At 36.5% G+C, this 24,596-nt stretch overlaps 1 protein-coding gene across 1 annotated transcript in view; it reads left to right on the top strand.

The window, feature by feature from the left end:
* SPMIP7 (sperm microtubule inner protein 7) overlaps positions 1–24,596 on the top strand; it is a 71,025-nt gene that overhangs the window by 1,626 nt on the left and 44,803 nt on the right. The window contains exons 2-3 of the mRNA XM_026501842.3: positions 19–1,741; positions 9,430–9,527. Of these exons, the coding sequence (XP_026357627.1) occupies positions 1,183–1,741; positions 9,430–9,527 (657 nt within the window). The 5' untranslated portion in view covers positions 19–1,182. The remainder of the gene's footprint in view (positions 1–18; positions 1,742–9,429; positions 9,528–24,596) is intronic.

Raw genomic sequence — 24,596 nt, 5'->3', positions numbered from 1 at the left:
CTTAATTTTTATAAACAGGTAAACCTGCGCAATACCAAATGGACTTTTGACTGTCATTGACTTTTGTTTTCTGCCATCAAGAATTTGCTTCAGTTCATCAGTCCTTCCTACTTTCATCTACTTTGTAAATTCCTAATATTCAACCTGAGAATAGGTTGTTACATTGAAGATTGTAGTTCATGCATGCTGTGAATCTAAAGATGGAAAGCCGATTGCTGGAAATATGAAAGTAGGTTTCTCATTCATGTTTGCATGGTTTTATTTTTCTTGTTTTTGTTTTACTCCAGAAGGGATGGTGTGAGCCCTGTGTCCAAATTCCAATATTTGGAATTCCTGTGGTAGCAGTTTTCATGCAAGTCCAAATTATCTCATTGAAATGAGCGTCTAAATGACCAATATATTAATGGTATTTTTTATGAGCTAATAACTTATACCTTATTGTAGTTTTCTGAAATGAGTTAAAAAATCCCATTGGTCTTATTCTGTACATTGGTAGCCAAAAGGTAAGGTAATTTAGGGCATTTTAAAGATGAACTTGTACTTTGACTATTAATTGTATTTCTTAAAAAATAGGTGCACTGAGTTAACTGTGATATAAGACCTGTTCATTCTTTGCACTGCATTTAAATTTACATTTATTTAGGTAGTGAGTTTTGTCATTTATTATATCTATAAGGTAAATACTTAATTTTAGTGAGATATATACTTTAAGATTATATTCTCAATTAACTGCTTTATACTCTTTAGTGAATATCATTTACTTATAAAATATCAACTTATGGAAACATTTAAAAATAAGTAACAAGTGAACAGTGGGAAGGAAACTATCATGAAAATATTACTAACAAGGCTATTTTTGTTTTTCCTAAGAATTAAATTATGACATATATACTAAATAGTCCAATGTGTTAGAGTTCTAGCTGTTGCCAAGCAACAAGGACTCTTGTTTTGTTTTGTTTTTTCTGTCCTGGTCCCTTACTGCCCTATACTTCTTTTGGTAGAGGAAAAAATATTTACCTTAAAAAAAAACTACTTTATCAACATTTAGAAAACCAATTTAGTAACTTTATGTTAGATTAACCAATCGTCAACTATTGGACATAGTAAGTTTTATGGAAAAATAGAAAGGAGTCATCAGAAGTACTTAGTTTACAGTCATCCAAAATTCTAAAGAGAAAGGCCATGGATATGGATTCACAGTACACACCTGGAAAGATAAGTATCTCTGAAAGGTCCATTCTTTCAGGAAGAAAGACCGTTGAGAATATAGATTACCCGCACTACCATGATCGCTTAAGGAAAATGAACATGCCTTTTGTGAAAGGAGTTGAGGACAGACATAACTATGGCAGAATTGAAAAGAAATGCAACCCTACTTTTCTTAAATTTCACCCTTATCCCCCTTCAGTCTTGCCAGACTACCATTTACACTATCCTTATCCCCCACCATATGGGCGAGATTATCCATTATTTCCACTTAGGGATGATGTGCCTTTGGGTGATTCCTGTTCAGGGTTTTTGAGTCCTGGTGGTGATGCTGATTTAAAGCCTGGCATTGGCAGAACAATCCCAAGCCTGGTGGATTTCAGTGATGTCAAACCACAACACCGAGTTCCCAGACCAGACATGGGATTTCAAACAACACTGAAAAGGCAAAACATTTTATTAGAAGAACTAAAACAAGACAGGAGATGGAATTCCAGGGCAACGCCAGACATTTCCATCAGAGCAAGACTCGGAGGTAAATAAAGTGACATGGGCTTTATAATTTTTAAACATTCAAACAAGGGAGAAGAGTGTGGATAGAAGACTGTGTATTCAGCAGTAAATTTCACATAAAATTATAAAGAACTGAAGAAGGAACTCGTATTTTTAAATTATAGATTGTAAGGAAAAACTAGTAAGAATGACTAGCCTTTTATAAACCTATTTGAAAAAAAGGTTTTTTTAAAAAGTGCATTAATTAGGGTAAGTGACCAACACAAGAGGTATATCAGATAATTTATTCTAGACATGTGGATAACCTAGTTTTTCCACAACAGCATCATGTTTAGTTTTGATAATTGTGTAGCATGCCTCCATATCTGTCTGTCTCCCTTGAAAAAACAAATCTTTTGGTGGTTATAAAGAGGTCACAGGAGCTGAAATGAAATGGGCAGGTAGTTGAAAGTAGATTTGGGGGTCTGCTACGAAGCAACCCTTCCATAGCCCTAGGCACAGAATTGATGACCCCTTACTGATAGCTATACCTTACAGTTTCTCTGTGAGAACTCCCAAAGAGTGTCACAGGCCTGGTGCAGAAAGGGTGAGAAACACTTCCAAAAGGAAAGCCACATGGACTATTTTTGTATGGAGGTGTGTCTGGCAAGCAGGGAGTGCAAGAAGGTTAACATCTTCGAGCATGTCGAAAGGAAAAGACCAAATGCTATAGTGAGAGATGCTAAGCTTCCTCTAGTGCCAGAGGCTGCACCCCCCTCCACTGGTCTTTGGCATCTGGCCATAGACTAGAGGCCTAAGGAGACAGTATGTGGAGGAATAGTGACACCATTTGTTGGAGCAGTGGGGATTCATGGTCCCTGCCACTTCTCCATGGAGAGAGGCCATAGTCACTCGAGACCTGGAAGGTGGTAAGAATAAAGGAAAAGGTAATAGAAATGAAGAACCTTCATCCCAGCCCCACCCTGCAGATTCCCACTTTTGAACAGACAGAAGCGATTTGGAGAGATACAAGCATATAATAGGAGTTGTGCTTTTAATGTGCGCTTCAGCTGTGGACTTAACACATGGGCTTGGGGAAATTCCTCAGTTTGGAATTTTCATATAAAGGATATGAATGAGGTTCAACAACCCATTTTAAGAAATAAGTATTTTATAATCTCTTGGAAATGCCATCTAGTGAAATATGGTATTACTGAAAGCTAATGTAATTCACATTGAACCATTGATGAGTTCAGGTCTGTCTTGCAGACAGAACATCTTAATGATTCCGAACTAGTGACTATTTTTTGACTCTATGAAGAAAAAAGCTTGAACTCAATATTTTGCTAATGTTTCAATGTAAAATAATAGTCCTTGTCAAGAATACATCTTTAAAGGAATTGAAGTTGTTTTTTCTAGTAGTCCTATTTTAGACCAGTATACCACTTTGTTGGTAAGCAGTAAACCCTAGCCTAGTGTAATTTTTAAGAACAATACTTTTGGTTTGTAAGTTTTTCTAAGATTGGACTCTCAAAACATTATTACAACAAATTAGAGGTTGAAGAAATAATTTATTAAAGCTAACATACAATGAAAATAGGGTTAACAGACTTTGCACCAATTCAGAACCACGTATGGAACTCACTACCCGAATCAGTACAACAGAATTCAGTAGAATTTCTGGGCTTGAATCCTGATAGAAGGCTTACTTGCAATATGACCCAGGGCTCTTTATGCCTGTGTATCCATATTTGTAAATTCACGTACTAGTAATACTTCATAAAGTAATAGTGAAGACTATTTAATATAATTCATGTAAAGATATCTGACATGGAGGAATGCACCAATAAATGTTAGCTATTAGTCCAGAATTTTCAATTCCTTGGCAATAAGAGTACTTCTCTAATAAAATTGTAAGGATTAAATGAATTAAGACATGTAAAGCACTTAACAAAATTCCTGGAACTTGGTTAAAACATTCAATAGCAGCTGTTAATATTAGCTATTACAGTTGCAAAGAGTAATACTGGTGGTCCATGGATTCGGTTCAATATAATTTGTCCTAGGTTTTCAACGATTTTGTAGATCTCGGAAATAATCATTAATTATAAATAATAAGTTCTTTTATTTTTAAGTGAACCTAAATACATATAATTTCGAATACATTCTGATAAGAAAGTCTTTGTAAAATATATCACACCAGTATACTTTTCAGTGGGCTTTCATAAATACCTAAACGGTATCATAAAAGATTATATTGATGATTTCTTACCTTATTCCAACTTTGTTTAGACAATTAACAGTATTTTTTTGTTCCTAGTTGGCTTTCTTTCTCATACCAATCAAGTACTCTAAACTTATCCTAATTATTCAAGCCTTTCATTGGTCTTTTTGCTTCTCCTTACAGCAGATGACACATCTTCCTTATCACAGGAAAAATAGAGGTTGCCTATTATCATGTCTTTGATCTTCCTACATTCAGCTTCCTAATATCAATACTTATAACTCTTTGTATATCTTCCTGCTTTTTTCCTTTTTAGCCACTGTCTCAGCTCAAGCTGCTAAAACAAATACCATAGACTGGGTGGCTTAAGCAATAGGCATTTATTTAGTCTGGAAAGTCCAAGATAAAGGTACCAGCTTTCTTGGATCTTGGTGAGAGCCCTCTTTCTGACTTGCAGAGGGCCTGCTTTTTGCTGTTTCCTCATATGGCAGAGAGATAGAGACAGAGAGCTCGGGTCTCTCTTCCTCTTTTTATAAGGAGAGTAATCCTATCATCGGAGCCACACCCTCCAGACCTTATCTAAACCGAATTCCCGCCCGAAGGCCCAACCTTCAAATACCATCACATTGGGGGTAAAAATTTCAATATAAGAATTTGGCGGGGTAACCAAACTTTTACTCCATAACAATCAACCATTTTTAAGTGTATGGTTCATAAGTATTAAGTGCAATCTTCACCACTGTTCATCTCCTTAACACTTTTCATCTTAAAAAACTGAAACTCCATACCCATCAAATACTAATTTCCTATCTCCTCCCCTCCTCCTAGCTCCTGGCTTTTTACTTTCTGTCTTGAAATTTGGCTACTCTAGAAACCTCATGTAAGTGAAGTCATAAAGTATCAGTCTTTTTGTGCCTGGCTTATTTCATTTAGCATCATGTCCTCGTGGATAACAATGCCCATGTTGTAGCATGTATCAGAATTTCTTTTTAAGGCTGAATGATTTCCCCTTTTATGTATATACCACATTTTGTTTATCCATCGATGGATACTTGGGTTGCTTCACCTTTTGGCTATTGTGAATAATACTTCTATGAACATGGGGGTGTAAATATCTCTTCAAGACCCCTCTTTTAGTAATTTGGGGTATATACCCAAAGGTGGAATTGCTCTATTACATGGTAATTCCATCTTTAATGTTTTGAGAAACCACTGTACTGTTTTCCATAGTGGATACTGCATTTTAAATTTCCCTCAACAATGCACAAATACAATTCCTTGCATTCAAGGAATAAACCTCACTTGGTCATGCTGTATAATACTTTCAGTGTGTTGATAAATTCTGTTTTTTAGTATGTTGAGGATTTTTGCATCAATATTTATCAGGGATATTGATCTGTAGTTTTCTTGTAATGTCTTTGTCTGACTTTGGTATCAAAGTAATGTTGGCCTCATAGAATGAGTTTGGAAGCGTTCCCTTCTCCAGTATTTTTGGAAGAGTTTGAGAAGGATTGGTATTAATTCTTCTTTAAATGTTTTGTAGAATTCACGAGTGAAGCCATCTCGTCCTGAGCTTTTCTTTGTTAGGAAGTTTTTGATTATTGATTCTGCTTACTAGGTACAGATCTGTTCAGATTTTCTGCTTCTTAATGATTCAGTCTTGGTAGGTTGTGTGTTTCTAGAAATCTGTCTATTTCACCTAGGTTATATAATTTATTGGTGCACAGTTCTTCATAGTACATTCTTATCCTTTTTATTTCTGTAAAGTTGTTAGTTTGCAACCTCAGGAGTTCTTTGGGTGAAATCCAAAACTGGCCCTCATACATGGAGGGCAGAGACGAACAAAGAAAGAGGCGGGCACCCCAGATGGGTAAGTGGCGGGTTTAATAAGCAAGAGAACTTATATACAAGGCTTGTCTTGGCAACTGCAAGACAAGTAGATCTCCACACCTGGCCATTGGAATCCTAAAAGTTTATATGAAGACCTTATAAGACAGGGTTCAGTTGTATATACCATCCAGATGGTCTCAGCAACACCTTACATTCTTGAAACAGTTCCTGCTGGGGAACCAGTGGGCAGAAGGTACATTTCAAGGACAGGGGAGTGGGTGAGAAGCCTCCCAAGTCCAGCTCACAGGTAGTCACCTCCTCTTGATGACCTCCTCCAACAAAAATCAGTTGTACTCTCCCCTTTCTCATTTGTGATTTTAGTTTATTTGAATCTTCCCTGTTTTTTTTCTGAGTCCGTCTAGCTAAATGTTTGTCAATTTTTTTTTTATGTTTTCAAAAAAACAACTCTTGCTTTCATTGATTCTATTGTTTTTTTCTTCTTTATTTTGTGTATCTCTACTCTGATCTTTATTTCGTTCTTTCTGCTAGTTTTGGGTTTAGTTTCTTTCTTTCTTTTCTTTTCTTTTCTTTTTTTTTTTGTATTTCCTTAAGTTATAAATTTAGGTTGTTCATTTGAGATCTTTTTTCATTAAGATAAGTGTTTATACCTATAAACTTCCCTCTTAGTTCTACTTTTGTTGAATCCCATAATTTTTGTTGTCTTGTGTTTTTGTTTTCATTTGTTTCAAGATAATTTCTAATTTTCCATGTGATTTCTTCTTTGGTTATTTAGAGGTGTGGTGTTTATTCATATACTGATTTTTGGTTTCATTCCATTTTATCAATTTCTACTTTGATTCCATTGTGATCAGAAAATATACTTTGTATGATTTCAGTCTTTTAAAAATTATGAAGACCTGCTTCGTGGCCTACAATATAGTCTGTTCTATGGAATGTTCCATGGGCACTTGAGAAAAATATGTGTTCTGCTCGGTTATTCTGTTGGATGAAGTGTTCTGTATATGTTTTTTGGGTCAAACTATTGTTTGAGTCCTCTATTTCCTTATTGATCTTTGTCTAGTTATTCTATCCATCACTGAAAGTAAAGTATTAAAGCCTCCAACTATTATTGTAGAGTTGCTTCTCCCTTAAATTCTGTCAATATTTGCATCATATATTTTGAAGGTCTATGTTTGGTGCATATCGATAAATAGAGAACAGAAAAGCAGAAAAAATCAACTAAACCTGAGACTGGTTCTTTGAAAATAACAAAACTGACTTACCTTTAGCTATATTGAGAAAAAACTCAGAGAAGACCACTAACAACAGTATTTTAGATGTTGAAAAAACGTATTTCTTTTTTTTTTTTAAGATTTTATTTATTTATTTGACAGAGAGAGACAGCCAGCGAGAGAGGGAACACAAGCAGGGGGAGTGGGAGAGGAAGAAGCAGGCTCCCAGTGGACCAGGGAGCCTGACGTGGGGCTCAATCCCAGGACCCTGGGAAAACACCCTGAGCCGAAGGCAGATCCTTAATGACTGAGCCACCCAGGCGCCCCAAAAAAACGTAGTTCTAACCGTTAGAGAAGAGAAAACATGTGAATAAGGAAATATACGTAGAATAGTCCTTAAATCTTTCTTTTAAAGTTTTGTTTCTTTAAAAGTACCACATTATAGAAATGTTTTATAATAAAAATAATTAGGGCCTATGGAAAAATAGTGTTCATGGCAGACCCCTCCAAGCTCACTCAATTTCATGGGTTACAGGGAAAGCCAACTCACAATGAAAATATCACAGTTTCAAACATGTTAAATCTCTAAGAAGTGAAGAAATAGGACAGTGTCTTCCTTGACAAAGGACTTGATATTTGTTTGGTGGCATGAAAGTGGTGAAGTGAGACTGTGCATTATGAGGAAGAGGTGTGTGATCACTGGTCCCAAAGGCGGCCCTTGGCAATTCACTCCTTCCTCTGTGTGCCTGCCACCCCTCCTACCATGGGATGAGGTCTGTTTCCTTCCCACATCGATTCTGGGCTCTAGCCTATATTAGCAACCATGCTGTAAGTGGAGACTTTTTTTGTATTTGCACATTGGGATTGGGCCCCTTGGGATCTTCCTCTCGATTCTCAGTCACTATTTTGTGAAAAAAAAATCAATACAGGCCCACAGGGGGGAATAAAAGTAACAAAAAACCACAAGTCACTGGTCAGCAGGCCCAGCTGAGCTCTCTGGTAACAGTCAACACCCACTTGCCAGCCAGTGAGTGAGACAATTTTGGAGCTCTTGAGCAATCCCAAGCTACACCACATGACATCTACTAGCTTCAGAGTCCTGAGAGACAATGAATGGTTGTTTTAAGATACTTGGCTTTGGGGTGCTTTGTTTCACAGAATTAGATACTGAAACAAGGTAATGGAAATGACATCATCATACTTAGGCATGAATGTCCTACCCTGAGGTATACAGCTGTAATTCATCGTCCTGTTCCCTATCTCCTACTCTGGCTTAAAAATCAAATTTTAGGTTCTGTTGTTTTCCTATTTTCCTCCTTTTTCAAAACCACTGCTTCAGTGGATCCACGAAGTGCCATCCTGCCACTGTTGGCCCTATAGTCTTCTGGGGGGTTTTCTTCAGCCAGATTCTCAAAACTGAAATAATCACGGGATCCAGCACTGCCTTTCTCACTTTGTCTTGGCCTCTTGCCTCTGCCTCTGTATTTTCTCTTCCTGCTGTGACAAAATGCCACAGATTCCGCAGCCCAACACAAAACCCATTTATTAGTTCCCGGGTTTGTGAGAAGTATGGCCAGGCTCAACTGGTTTTCTATTCAGGATCTAACCGGCCAAACGTGCAGTGTCTGGGGAAAATCTACATCAGGCTCATCCGTGTTGTACAGAATCCAGTTCCTTGCGTTAGAGGGGTCAGTTTTCCTTGCTTCGGACAGCCAGGAACACTGCTCCTGGAGGCTACCCATGCTTCTCACGTGGACTCCTCTGTTTTCCAAGGCAACAGTGGTGTGCCGAGGCTTTCTCAGACTCTAATTTTCCTGACTTCCCCTTTGTCGAGGTTAGATCAAATATTATCTTCAGGAAGATGTTCTTAACTCCCCACAATCTGGCTGGGTTAGTTTTCTTCCTCTGCACTCCCACAGCACTCAGAGCCCAAGTATTAGTACAGTTGCTACATGACACTGAAAACTATTTAGGTGATTGTCTTTTCCATTTGTTCATGAGCACCTCAAAACCAGGAACCCCCTCTTCTGTCTTTGTGTACACATCTACTTCCATTTAAACACAGTAAATATTTGTTGCAGTCTGTGTGCATACTTGCCAGTCTCTTAGGACTTCTATCATTAGATAAATTGTCTGCATAGTAACCAGACTCCTTTGTGTTGCCACCATCCCCAATACATCCACATGCTGATATGCAGATTCATAGTACTCAACAGACTTCTTCAAATAATGAGTAGTAGCAAATAATTCTGCACTATTACAATTATCCTAACATGTAAACTCCAGAGCTATTCAATTCTCATGGCTAAGAAAAATTGTTACATAATCCATCGAAACGTCAGTTAACATCATACAGTTTAGCTTTCTCATAGGAAATATTTCTGGTGGGGGAAAAAAACCTCTATCACATTTTTAACCCAAAACACTATACATTTTTGTTTTCAGGTTGGACAAGCCCACTGAAAGTTACTCCTTTACAGCCTCGTCGTGAAGCGTGCTCAATAAATCACACGTATGCGTTTGATGAGGAAGCAACATGTACAGTAAGATTTTCTGACCAGATGATGTTATACACTATTCGTAATTAATTGCTTTGCGTGTCTGATATTTTAAGTCCTGCAAAAAATAGCTACCATTTATAAAGTACTGCTTATGTGCCAGGCACTGTGCAACCCTTCACAGTGATTGTGTGGTGTGTCTTACCTTGTGCCTTCCTCCAGCAAAGCTATGGGGACGAGTGAGTAGTAAATGCTGGTAGTGCCCAACCCAGACGCCCTTGACTGGCAAGGGCATCCTCCTCCAGTAGCAGCGAGTGGTGGTCACTACATGGCTGACCGCCACCAGCCTGGAGGACGGCACCCTGCCACATGGACCCCTCAGCCTTTGCCCCATGGCTGGCTGACTTCCTTGAGGAAACAGATCTAGATCTAAGCAGGGTCCTGCTGAGACCACATTGTCACTCGTCTCTTATCCTGGTTCTATGCTGCTCCTCACCTCGACTGCTCCTGTAGTGCAGGACTTGAGCAAAAATCCTGTTTCTGTCCCGCTTCTGGACAAGGCAGTGTTGTTCTCCTCACTTTATCTGAGAAAGCTAATGCCCGGTGATATTAACTAATTGACTTTCAACCCCACAGTAAGTATGAAACCAAAATTTAAACCTAGGCATCTTTCTAAATTTAAGGATTGTGTTATTGGCCATTTTTCTATGTGGATTATATAGTCTCTAAAGCCATGATATTTGAATGATTTGAAGACCCCAAAGGTTATACAGTTATCTAAAGGTTTTTTCTTTTCTTAAAAAAAAATGGCTTTATTGGGATATGTTTCACATACCACAAAAGTCATCCATTTAGAGTGTTCAGTGTTTTTTTTTTTAAGATACAGAATTGAGCAATGTCACCATGATCTAATTCTAGAACATTTTCATCACCCCAAAAAGAAACCCCACATCCATTAGCAGTAAAGATATGAATACTTTTAAGGAATCAGTTTCCATTCCTGTAAGTCCCTTCCTAAAATTGATCTGCCCGAGAATTTATATGCAGTTGTAATATTAGATTTATTTCTACTTTTCCCATCTCTTCCTTCATGATTGCCCATTCTCATTTAACCACAGAGGGGACTGGGGCGTACCTCCCACAACCAGCAGTTGTACCATACAGTACATGACTATGGAACCAAAAAGTCATTTGAAATACATGTCGTCAATGCTTCCTTCATCAAGACGCCATCCGCCCATGTCAGGGCTTCCTAATTTTCCTTGTCTATAGATTTTTCTTTATAAGAAAATGTTGGCCTTAGAAATGGGAGTAATTTGGCCTATTTTGAACTATTCCAAACCCAGATAAAATGCAGAATTTGGTTGCAAGGATAAAGAAAATTGGTACTTAATAGTTTCACTTATTCCATCTCCAGACTTTTCAAAGAATCCATTGCTCCTGTAGGTAAGTCCTTTGAGAGCAAATCAAAGTAAACATTATAAGAAATTGAAGGCATTGGTGCCTTTTGTTTTTCATTTAAGCTGCAAATTCATGGCAAGTCTCCATGTTTTATCTAGTTGTGCATTTTAGTGTTAGAATACTGAAGTAGGTGCTTGTCATGTAAATGCTTATTCACATGCTTATTTGAATTTAAAATAAGTTTAGACTTTTTGTTGCAGAAAATAAATCTGGATATTTTACTTCCAGTAGTGAAGCTAACCAGGTAAATGGGACAATACTTGCAATGGAAAACAACTGGATTAATTTCTTTTTTCTTTAAATATCAAAAAGCTAATAATGGAGAGAGAAGTCACTAGGTCAACAAAAGGATGGAAACTCTAAAAGTTAAGTGTAGCATCCAAGACCACTTTGGCCATACAAGAATTTGTCATTCTAGAAGAGATAACTACAATTTTGAGCTGGATCTTGTGGTCTCATATATGTAAAAGATCAAATGTTGGAATTGATCTCTGAAAATAATCCACTGCTTTGGGATGAATACCTGGAGACTTGCCCATTAGAAGAAAGGATAGATCAATAGTAAAAAGCACTTGAATAGATTAAAGCCTGGCTTGGTCCAAGTAAATGAGAAAACTTCAAGTCTTGAACTGGTATCAAGGTGCTCTTAGATTGCTGTCGTTTCCAGGATGCAAGCAGACACAAACAAAACTTCTTTGGAGAAAGGTAATACGTTAATTATTAAGCCCTAAATTATTTCTATCAATAACTTTCAAAATATGATGTCCAGCATACAATCAGCAGTAACTAAACATGTAAAGAGAAAGGACACTGTGACTTAGAATCAGCAGGAATGAGAGAAAACAAAAAGGGGCACAAATTGATTCTAGACGTTGAAAATATGCAAGGAGAAAAAAGATGAGTTTAGAGTGTTTTTAAAAGAAATTAAAAATTACAAAATGTGGAATTAGAAAAGGGGGGAGAATAGTTCCAGAATTGAAGAGTATAATAAACAAAGACATGGTAAGTGGACACCATAGCAGATCTGACACAGAGAATTGGGGGGTTGGTAGATATATGAGGAAAAACCATTTATAATCCAGCACAAATACACAAGAAATGGAAAATATGAAATGAGAGTAAGAAACATCTAGGATACAGTGAAAAAGAAGAACATATATTTACTTGAAAGCCCGGATGTATAGAAGAGTAGGACGGAAGCAACATGTGTAGACGCCATTACCGTATCCACCACGTGCTCATTTCTGGGGTTTCCTGGAGGGTCCCCTCACTTTCCCTGCTGTATATTGGGAGCTAAGGCCCCACACAAGCACCACATACCACAGCAACAGCTGTCAGTGTTCATCCTAGCTCCAAGTCAAATGGCAGCACAATTTTCAAGAGAGAGCCAAAGCATGGAAGACTCAAGAATGGAAAATCTTTTTCACATTGTTTATGGTAATCACATCTGGACATCAGCAGCCATCTTTTATCAGCTCTTATGAAATGTGAAGAAATTCTAGGAGGTTGAGGCATTTATGATGTTGATGGTGATGAAGGATCTTAATGTGAAAGATGCTAAGGTTTTAGAAAATAAAGGAAGATCTCCATCAGGGTCTTGTCATAGAACCTAAGAAATATCTAGTATTGGTAGAGAGGTTCCCACTGAATCAGATTCCAAGAACACTAAGGATGAAGTCAAATAGCAAATTTAGTCCCTTCTTTATGAAACAGTACACACTAAACATGCAGAGAACAGAAATAATAAAAGATACAGCAGCAAAAGAATAGCTATTATAAGATTTACTTTGAGGAAATGGTGTAAATGATTAATTTGAGGATCTGAAAACACACGTTTCATAAAGAAGTTGAAGATACATAACATATAGAAGCAGCAGCCTGTAAAGACCAATCAGGAAGTGGAAAAGATGACGTATTGAAGAAAAATCCAGATACCAACGAAAGATTATACTATGGTATCTATGATATGCCAAAGTGATGATGAACAGTAACATGAACCCCCAGAAAATGACGAGGCATAGAGTTCAGATACTGCTGGAGAAGATTTGGACACAGGTTCAGAAGAATAATTGCCTCCCTGATGAGGAACAATAGGAACACACAGATCTCAGAACCTTTGTCCCTACAAGAGGAGGACCAATCTTATCCACACATTACCCAGCAACCGTATCAGTACATTACCCACAGGACACAGGTGAATGTGACAGATCTTGTGAATTGCTGAGAAGTTCACAATAAAAGATATTTTAAATGAATTGTTGTCAACTCCAATTTAGTATGATTTTTAGAGTTGAAAGATTGATGTGATTTTGCATTCCTACATCCCTTCTTTTTGACAGTAGATCCATTGGTTTTCCTCGCTTGTTTGTTCTGTCTCTAACGTAGCTCTTATTCTTACTTATGTTTATATGTGATTTTCAGGAAACATATAGAAATTACACAGATGATGCAGCAGCAGGTGACTTGGCAAAGATCCAATACTTATTAGGATATAACATTAACAACGTTAGATGGATTGGGGTGACCTCTATGCTAAACACAGATTTTTTTAATCTGTAAAGGCACCGAAATATCTGTTCATGACTCTTGCTGATAGGAGTCATTATAAACTGTTTGGCAATTAACAGGAAAACAGGATATTGGGGGATTTAGTATAGACGAAACCACATATAGTAGAATAAGGCAGCACAATTAACAAGTTGACCTAATAGACATATATAAATATACATTTTTGCAAGGACCATTAATAAAAATGACCACATACTGTACCATAAAACAACCAGAAAATTTTCAAATATTTATTTTTAATTTTTTTTGGCTTAGATATTCTTTTATTCTTTTAATTTCAGTGTGATTAACATACAGTGTTATATTAATTTCAGGGTTACAGTATAGTGATTCATCAATTCTATACATTACTCAAATATTTTAAATCATACAGAGTATGTTCTTTGACCACAAGACAATTATGACAGATCAAAATACCCTAGAAAATCATGTATTTGGAAATGTAAAAATATATTTATGAATGAGTCATGGGCCAAAGAAAAATCATAAAGGAAACTAGAAAATATCTTGAACTGAATGATAATAGTAATATCCTAGCAAAATGTGTGGGAATGAACTATAATAATGCCTAGAGGAAAATATGTAATCTTAAATGAATATGTTATAACAGAAGGAAACGTTCTCTGCAGAGAAGGAATTAAAAAGCACACATGATTTGAGATGGCGGTCTTTCAACAGCACTGATTGTGTAAGAGAAGTTTAAAAGAAAGAGTTACCATTTGGAGGTTGGGTGATGAAAAGAAAAAAAATGAGGGAAAGAGGAAAAATTAATATTCTGAAAGACAAAAAGAATGAATTCAGTGGAAGTTACACAACCCCACTAGTTTCAGTCACCTGCCCTAAGAAAACTTTATTAGAGAAAAATGCTGTACTTTGCTACACTGACAGAAGGGGGCAGCATTGAACTAAAAATATTGCAAACCACACCAAAGACCTCGAATGGAAGAAAACCGGGTAAATCTGTTCGAAGAAACTGTAGCAAAACAGAAAATAAGAATCAAAATACTTTAATGACAATAAGAGTCAAAAGAAGAATCAAAATAAGCACCAAAATACTTTAATAAGAATACAAAATACCTAATCAACTATAAAACAGAAGGGAACTGTACTATAATATACCGAACTGAATTATATGTTTCAAGCAAGCATTTCAGGATATGAAAAGCTGCCTTCATACAGAAATTTAAAAAATAAATACAAATAAAATTGGCAGTGAAAAAATGAAAGAAATGGAAAATTCATTCAGAAATTAAGAATTACACTGTGCCCAAGGGAGAAGAGATTCAAATAAAAAATTAAGAAGGAACAGGGGTACCTAGATGGGTCATTCAGTTAAGCATCTGATTCTTGGTTTCAGCTCAGGTCATGATCTTGGGGTTGTGAGATAGAGCCCCAAGTCTGGCTCTGCACTCAGCAGGGAGTCTGCTGGAAAGTCTCTTTCTCCCTCTCCCTCTGGCCCTCTCCCCACTTGCATGCTTGTTCTCTCTCTCTCTCTCAAATAAATCTTTTTAAAAACGTAAGAAGGGACATTGAGGAAAAGCAAGAAAGCGTTCAACAGAAAAAAAGGAGATGAAGAATGAGTTAAAAATAATGGCGCCTGGGTGGCACAGCGGTTAAGCGTCTGCCTTCGGCTCAGGGCATGATCCCAGAGTTATGGGATCGAGCCCTACATCAGGCTCCTCCGCTATGAGCCTGCTTCTTCCTCTCCCACTCCCCCTGCTTGTGTTCCCTCTCTCGCTGGCTGTCTCTATCTCTGTCGAATAAATAAATAAAATCTTTTAAAAAAATATCTGAGTGAAACTGGTTTAGAGGGGGAAAAAGTGAAGAAGAAATAATATACATGTAAGTGGAATCCCTGAAGAAGAAAAACCAGTCAATGGGATGGAATTAGTAGGTTCAGCCAGGGTTTGTCAGCCTTGCAGCATTGACATTTTAGGTTGGATCAGTTCTTTGCCATGGGAGACTGTTGTGTGCAATGTAGGGTAACTGGCAGCATTCTGAGTTCTACCCACTAGATGCTGGTAGCACCCTTCTTGGTGAATGAAAATCCCTTCTCCAAAGCTAGAAAATGAACAGCAAAGTAAACCAAAAGAAAGTACAAAAAGAAATTAAAAAAAAAAATAAGAAAAGACATTAATGAACTAGAGGAGATGGAATATCAGGTGCTCCATTTACTTTTCTGCCTTAAGCCTATAGAAAATTAGACAAAAAATGAGAAATAATGGTTTTCAGACACTGGACAAAAGGTAGTGAAGGGCTGGAATGTCTAAGGGAGGGAAAATGACTATGTGAACTGTACGATTTCACCAGCTTACTGTGTGGAGGCAGTTTCTAAGCTACAGTCCAGGGAAGTGAAGTCCATGCCTTCCTGCATTGAGAAGACAGAGACTGGAGTTCTATGTGCCCAAGGCATCCGGAGTTTGCAGACTAGGGTACCACATAGAAGGGAGTTGTGGAGACAGTGCTCTGGAGACCTGGGGAAGAGGATGTGCACATCTGTGAGCCCTGATCTGTGCACTAACAAAAGGAAACTGCTGAAGTTGAGGAAAGATGTTCTGTAAAGGACTGCATGATCATGATCGTCCTCTGAAGCTCAAACAGGGCAGGGGATGGTCCAAGTCCCCATTTATAGAACACAGGATGTCAGGCAGAATCTTCAGAAGGATATCACTACTGTAGTCAGGCTTAAGTAGCCTTACTCTTATGGTTCCTGTGGGCTTGCTTTACTAGGTTAAAAGCAGCCCCCAAAACGCCCCACTGATTTTAATTACTTAACTTTGTGCTGGAGCAAAATCTAACACTATTTAAGAAGAAAACAAGTTTTACAACCAACAACCTAAGATCCAAAATAGGTACTCAAAAGAAAGTAATTTTCATGCCAAGAAGTAGGAAAATATCACCCATAGTCAGGAGGAACAAGAGATCAACAATAAATGCCAGACCTGGAATGGGAGACACGAAGAAACAAGTAGACGAAGATGTGTGCAAACAGCTTTTACAAATAGGTTCCATATATTCAGATGGTAGAGGAAACCACAACCATGGAGATGGGGAAAACACATGACGTAATCAAGACTCAAGGGGACACTGAGACATGAAAGACACGCACAGTATCTAAATAACACTAAATGGATATAGTTTTAAGAGCAGATCGGACACTGCAGAATAAAAGATCAATGAAATTGAAAACATAGCAACAATTATCCAAAATGAAATAAAAAAACAAATAAACAAAACATGAGTTGGCTGTGGGATGACATGAAGCTGTTTAATACACATGTAACTGGAGTCCCAGAAAAAAAGGAAAGTGGGGAAAAATGGGCAAACGATGGCCAGTGTTATTCCTGATTATAAATCCACAGACCTAGGAAACTCAACAATGCCAAGCTATATAAAGATAAAAGAAACTGCACATAAATTATATTGTTGGAAAACAATGATAAAAAGAATATCTTAAAACAGCTAGAGGAAAAAATACATTATATACAGAAGAACACATATAAGAATGACGGTAGGCTCTTGTCAGAACCCGTGCATGCTAGAAGAATATGGAGACACATATTTTAAATATCAGAAAACGTTAATTAAGAATACATTAACTAGCAAGGCACCTGGGTGGCTCAGTCGGTTCCGACTCATGTCATGATCTCAGGGTCCTGAGATCAAGCCCCACTTTGGGCTCCATGCTCGGTGGGAATCTGCTTGAGATTCTTTCTCTCCCTCTGTCCCTCTCCTGCTTGTGCTCTCTCTCTCTCTCTGTCTCTCAAATAAATAAATAAATCTTTTTAAAAAATACATTAAACAGCAATAATAAATTTCAAAAAGAAAGGCAGAGTAGACATTGTCAGGGAAATAAAGTTGAGGGACATATTGCCACAGACCTGAAGGAGGTTCTTTAGGCAAAAGAACCTGGTGTATGTGGAATTTGAGTTTGTACAATGGAATGAAATTGAGGTCAAGAGAAGTGGTAAATATGTGGGTAGATAGAAAACACTATTTTTCATTTTGAAATTCTTTAAAATATCACTGAATGCTTAAACCAACAGTCATAGCAACGTATTTTGGGGGTACAGCCCATGTAAAACTGACCTGTAGAACAGTAGCACAAGGGAGGTCAGGATGCAAGATAGGCAACTGCTAGTGTAATTGTTTACACTATTCATGAAGTGGTGTAATATTATGCTTTAAATCTTAGAATTAAAGATGTATAAGTCTTAGAGTGACAGTCATAACAAAGCCAATCAATCAATCAATCAATCATAGGCAATAAGCGAATAGGGGAAAACAAAATGAAATTTAAAAAAGAAAAAAATCTCAAATAATAAAAAAGAAAGTAACATAAAAGGAAAAAGAATAGATGAAACCAAGAGTAATTAAAGCTATATTTAAACCAAATTATGTCAGGTGTTATATTAGATACAATTTAATATAATGAAATTGAAAGTCAGCAATTTTTATGTTGGATAAAAAAATCAATACCCAACTATATGCTGACTACAAGAAAACCATGTTAAATAGAAATAGAAGTGTAATATGGGAAAACCATTCGTATTTTCTTACTAAGTTGTTTTGTAGTTTCAGTGCAATCCAAATTAATATCTTAACTGTTTTTATGTGGAATTTGACAAGTTCTTCATAAAACAGATACAGATAAGCAAAGGATCAGAAATAACCAAGAGTGTTATAAACAAAAGGGAAAAAAATCAATGGTCATTTATGATCAAAACTCTCAGCAGATTAGACTTAGAGGGGAAATGCTCAATCTGATAATAGAGCATCTGTGAACAACCTGAGGCTAGAGTAAATAATGAAGAAAGACCGAATGTCTTTCCCTTAATATCAGGAAAAAGACAAAAGTGCCTGCTATTACCACTATCATTTTCCATTTAGTGGAGGGGATAGCTACTGCAGAAAGGCAAGAAAAGGAGAAATCATAAATATTGGAAAGGAAGAAAGAAGTAAATCCAACACAGGTGGAGATGACATGATGATATTTAGTTGTGTGTGTGGTTTTTTAAAGATTTACTTATTTATTTGAAAGAGACAAAAGGGGAGAGCATGAAGGAGAAGGGCAGAGGGTGAGAGAGAAAGAATCCCATGCTCAGCATGGAGCCTGATGCGGGACTTGATCTCATGACCCTGAGTCACGACTGGACCCTAGATCAAGAGTCAGATGCTTAATCGACTGTGCCACCTAGGTGCCCCTGACATGATGATATTTGTAAAAAATCCTCAGAAATCTTCAAAGTAACTGCTAGATGTAATGGTTGAAAATTGTCCAAGGCAAAGACTTATTGTTAATGTACAAAAATCAATTGTAATGTTACATATCAGAAGCAAACAAATGGAAAATGGAAGTTTAAAACATTCCATTGACAACACTACCAAAAACCACATAGGATTTAATTAAAAAAAAAACATTTTTTTTTCACTGAACACTTTGGTACATTACTGAATGAAACAAATTAACAAAGATATAAATAAGTGGAAAATAAACCAGGTTCATGGGCTGGAAGACTTGTTGATATATTAACACTTCTCTAATTGATCTGTAGATTCAGTGCAAACCCTATCAAAATCCTAAGAAGGTGTTTTGTGGAAATTTACAAGCTGATTATAAAATCTCTATGAAATGAAAAACCTAAAATGGCTAAAACAATTTTGAATAAAAAGAATAAAGTTAGAGGATTTGTGCTACCTGATTTTCAGTCTTACTATAAAGTTACAATAATCAGTATCAATGGGCAAAGTGATTGACAAATGGAGCAATGGAAAGCAGAGTCCAGAAACAGAGCCATCTACCTACATCGCTATTGATTTTTTAAAAATGTGCCAAGACATTTCAACACAGAAAGAAAAGTCTTTCAACAAATTACTGAAACAACTGGATATCATTCTGGGAAAAAAGTCAAGCTGTATTACATTACCATATACAAGAAAGTTGTACTATATTACCATATACCAAAAAAATTAACTTGAAATGGATAATAGACCTCAACATAAAATTAAGATTATAAAACTTTTTGAAATAGTTGGATTTTTAAAAGACATCATTAAGAAAATGAAACGGAATGGGAAAAGTATCCACAATCCTGTATCTCGAACATATACAATTATCTTAAAATTAATAATAACAGGATGAACAAACCAAATGAAAGATGGCTAAAAAATCTGGACACTTCACCCACACACAAAAATAGAAGAAGTGCAAATAAACAATGAAAAGATACTTAACATGCCGAGTTACCAGTAAATATAATTTAAAGTACAACATATCCTTACAATGACTAAAATTAAAACAACTGAAAATTCCAAGTATGGCAAGGATGCAGAACAGTGGGACTCACACAGACAGCTGTTGGGAATGCAAAATGGTACAACTGGTTTGGAAACTCATGAACACTGTCCGGACGATCGACATTATTTGTGCAAGCCATCAACAGCCATTCCACTGCTGGAGACTCACCCAAGACAAATTTAAATATATGTCCATGCAAAAACGTGGACATACGTGTTGAAAGCAGCTTTATTCATAACAGTCTAAACATGGAAACCAACTAAGTGTTTATGTGCATGTGAAAGAATGAATGGATTGTTGCAATCCATACAATGGAACGGTAGTTAGCAAACCAGAAGACCAAACTAATGATACATGCAACAAGATGAATGACTCAATATCATTATACTGAATGAAAGCAGTCAGAAACAAACTATTACATACCATTAATTCTACTTAAATGAAATTCTAAAAATGCAAACCAATACAGGTTGACAAAACATGGATCACCTGGTGCCCTGGCCTGGGGAGAGGGAGATGTGGAGGGCAAAGGGGCATGAGAAATCATTCAGCAAAATGCAAATGCTCTGCATCTTGTCTGTTACGGTCGTTTCATGGTTGTGCGCAACTGCAAAATCTCATCAAACTGTACCTGTTAATGGATTACATTCATTGCAAGTATACTATACCACAGTACAATTTATGTTTTGTCAAAAAGTGGTATTATAAACAACTTTATGCCAATAAACTTGACAACCTAGATAAAAGGAACAAATTGCTTAAAAACACAATTTACCAAAACTGACACAAGGAGAAAACCTCAATAGACCTAATATCTGTGGAAACAGTTTCGTTGATTATCGTAACACTTTCTACAGAGAAAACTCTAGACCGAGGTAGTTATATAGTAAGGAAAAAGATAAAATATTTAAGGGAGAAATTATATCATCATATCCAAGTAATACATTTGAGGACAATAGAGCTCTGCCACCAAAATATACATACTATATTACAACAGAAAATTACAGTCTAGTATGCCTACAAACAAACAAAACAATCCTTAGGAAATTTTACTAAGTTCAATTTGGCAATATATAAAATAGATAATACATCATGATGAAATAAGGATTATCCCATGGTTGCAAGATTGGCTTACCATTCAGAAATCAGTAAGTGTGATTTATTGTATTAACAGAATTTTAAAATATATTAATATATACTAATTAGTTCTTGTTATTTATATTATTATTATATATAAATAATAATTATTATTAACATAGCATCTCAGTCAATGATTAAAGGCCAAAATACAAAAGAACAATTTTTTCTAGTGACTAGAAATTGGAAAATACGATGATAAAAATACCACTACAATAGCATTTTCAAAACAATAATATTAGGGAAAAATTTTATAAAAGACGTTCAAAGCTCTGCACTAAAAACAATCTCAAAATACCGAGACAAATAAAAGAAGATCTAAATAAATTCAGATACACATCATTTTCATGGAGTGGAAAACTCAGTATTTTTTAAGATATCAATATTCAAATTAAGCTCCAAATAGTTGCTGTGCTTTCCCTAACACAATTTTTCTGTGTTGTTTTTTTTTTTGTACAAAGTTGCTTTTGTCTCTGAAATTTACGTTAATTTACATCTTGAAAAAAAATAATGCAGTAGGAAACTTATTCCACCTGATTTGAAGACCCACAGTAATGCTGCACGAAGACAGTATTGTTTTGGTGTAATAAGAGAGAAATCAGCTGAACAGAATTGAGAGTCCACAAATAGACTGGTTTTACACAAAAGTAACAAGACGGTTCAAGGTGCACACACAGTATTTTCAGCAAATAGTCTCTCAACAGCTGGAATCCATTGGAAGAGGGTCTTTATCCCTTTCTCGTACCATCACAAAAATTACTTTGTGCTGGTCATCGACCTAAACTGAAAAGCTAGCACAAAGAAGCTTCTGAAACAAAATACAAGATAAAATATCTGGTTGGCAAAAATTTCTTAGAGAGGATGTCAAAATCACTATGTTTAGAAAAAAACTCATTCTGTTAACATTAAAGTCTTTTGCTCTTCGGACCACTGTTAAGAAAATAAAAATGTGAGCCACACACTGGAAGAAAATGCTTGCAATATCTGTCAAAGGTCTATGAATTAAGATATATAAAGAAATCCCCCAGCTGGATAGCAAAAAGATTTTTAAAATCCCTCAAGACTGAAATAAATGTTTCACGAAAGAAGATATATAAATGTCCAATAGGCACATGAAAAGATGTTCAACATTTTTAGTTGTGAGGAAAGTGTAAATAAAAACCAAAATGAAATACTACTGAATACCCATCAGAATGTCTAAAATTAAGATGCTTGAAAACCATCAAGGAGCTAGTATGATGTAAAAAGAGAGCAAATAAACAATTCTTTGCCTCAGTCTTTTTTAATGTGTATATAATTTGAAATATTTTTTTTCAGAGAGATGAAGAAGATGCTTGACATCGTATGTTGGTGAGGACAGAGAGCAACTGGACTTCTCCTACTTTTAGTGTATCTTATAAAGTGACACATCTATACCATGACCCAGTAATTCTATTTTTAAGTATTTACCCAATAAAATCAAAGTATATGTCCACAAAAAGACTTGTACAGGAACGCTTGTAGCAGCTTAATTAATATGTACACAAAAATCAATGGAAAGGAAAACGGATTAACAGATCATAGAACAGAACAGTATTCAAAAAAAAGAGTAAACTGGAACATGGGAGAACCTCAACAAATAGTAAAAGTGAATATTAAGGGGCACCTGGGTGGCTCAGTCAGTTAAGCGTCCGACTCTTGGTTTCAGCTCAGGTCATGATCTCAGGCTCATGAGATCAAGCCCGGCAACAGACCCTGCACTGAGACTGCAGTCTGCTTGAGATTTTCTCTGTCCCTCTCCCTCTGCCTCTCCCCTCCCAATAAATAAATAAATATTTTCTAAAAAAGAAAAAAAAAGCCATTCTCAAAAAATACATACCTCCTGATTCCAATTACATGAAGGTCAGGAGCAGGCAAAACTAAGTTTTAGTAATAAAAAATAGAATAGTGGCTGCCTGTGGGGAGTGAAGATTGATTGAAAGCAGAAATGAAGTATTTGGGGAGATGACAAAAATATTCTGTATTTTGACTGAGATATTGGTTATATGAATTTCTAATTTAAGTCAAACTGATTTATCAAATTGTACAATAAAAATCTATACCTTTTCCTGTATGTAAATGACACACTTCTAGAATTCAGGATTAAGAAGCTTCCTTCCAGGGGCGCCTGGGTGGCACAGCGGTTAAAGCGTCTGCCTTCGGCTCAGGGCGTGATCCCGGCATTCCGGGTTCGAGCCCCACGTCAGGCTCCTCCTCTATGAGCCTGCTTCTTCCTCTCCCACTCCCCCTGCTTGTGTTCCCTCTCTCACTGGCTGTCTCTATCTCTGTCAAATAAATAAATAAATAATCTTAAAAAAAAAAAAAAGAAGCTTCCTTCCAGAATTGTTAAAGAATGAGCTTTTTCCACAAATCCTCCCTATCACCTCAAATATATTGAAATGCTACAGAAACATCGAAATGTTACACATATTTTAAAATTAATACTTAGCTCAGCTCAAAAGCAAGAGAACAGAGAGGAAGGTCCAGTTTCTAGAAAGGAAGAGAAAGTTCAGTTCTAAAAATGAATGTGCAACTTAAATTACATTTTTCATGGGGATAATTTTGAGTAACAGAGACCCAAATATGCTGTGGTTGGGACTCTAGGGAAGTTTATTTCTCTTTTACATAACAATCCACAGGTCCTGGACTAGCCTGCAATTCTAGTCTATGATATTTTCCTAGACTCAGTCTGTTGGGCATCAGGATAGAAGGATAGAAACAAAAACAAAGAGGGACATCCTCCCCCTTTAAGGACTTGTTCCAGAAAATGCACACAACACTTTAAATGATGTTAGCCAAATTCAATATTGCACTAGCTGCAAAGAAATTGTAAAAGAATTATCTTTAAGGTCATGGGTCCAAAAGAAAATGGGCTTCTTTTACTGTAGAAATGGGGAATGAAGCTGAATTTGGCTGAAGCCAGAATACATGGGCTTGGATTTCAATACCTACATAAGAAAGGGAGTCTGAAATCTCGTGGTGGATATTTGGAATTGAGTTTTCTGTATAAATTCAGGTACCACAAAGGGCTACCTCAGCAATGAGTAGGAATTTGAATAAATCTTTACACACAGGAGGGAAGCTGGCCACCTGAGCAAGACAACAAACTGGAAAATACAATATATTATCCATGAGGAAATGGAAAATTTGGTCTGTACCACATGGATACACAGAGCACGATTTCTTAGTACACACGTAGTGTGGGAATACCACATCCTAAAATTAAAAAAAAAAGAAGAAAAGATTTTGTACCCAGAAACAATAAGTAATGCTCTGCAGGAACATTTCCACAAAGTGGCATTGACATGCAGCATTGCACAGAAAATAGCTATCCCTAGACGAAACCACAGTCAAAATTATACTCTGAAGGTGAAAAAGGTCACTTGTGAGAGGGTATCAGGAGGCACGACAGAAGGTGGACATCTCGCCCAAGGAGCCTCAGATAATAGAACCATCTGAATATATATTAATTTACAAGAAATGGAATTTCTAAGGAAAGAACAGGACTTAAGGAAAAGAATGGGCAGATATGGAAAATAAATCAGAGTCCTTAAAATCAAGCATTTATCTTAAAAAAATTATTAAATATTTCGTTTCCTCTGTGGCAGGATAAGCTCCTAACAGACTAACCC

This window comes from Ursus arctos, unplaced genomic scaffold, assembly GCF_023065955.2.
Source record: "Ursus arctos isolate Adak ecotype North America unplaced genomic scaffold, UrsArc2.0 scaffold_3, whole genome shotgun sequence".
Taxonomy (NCBI): domain Eukaryota; kingdom Metazoa; phylum Chordata; class Mammalia; order Carnivora; family Ursidae; genus Ursus; species Ursus arctos.
The sequence above is the reverse complement of the archived record's forward strand: the minus strand, read 5'-3'. Positions and strand labels throughout refer to the sequence as shown.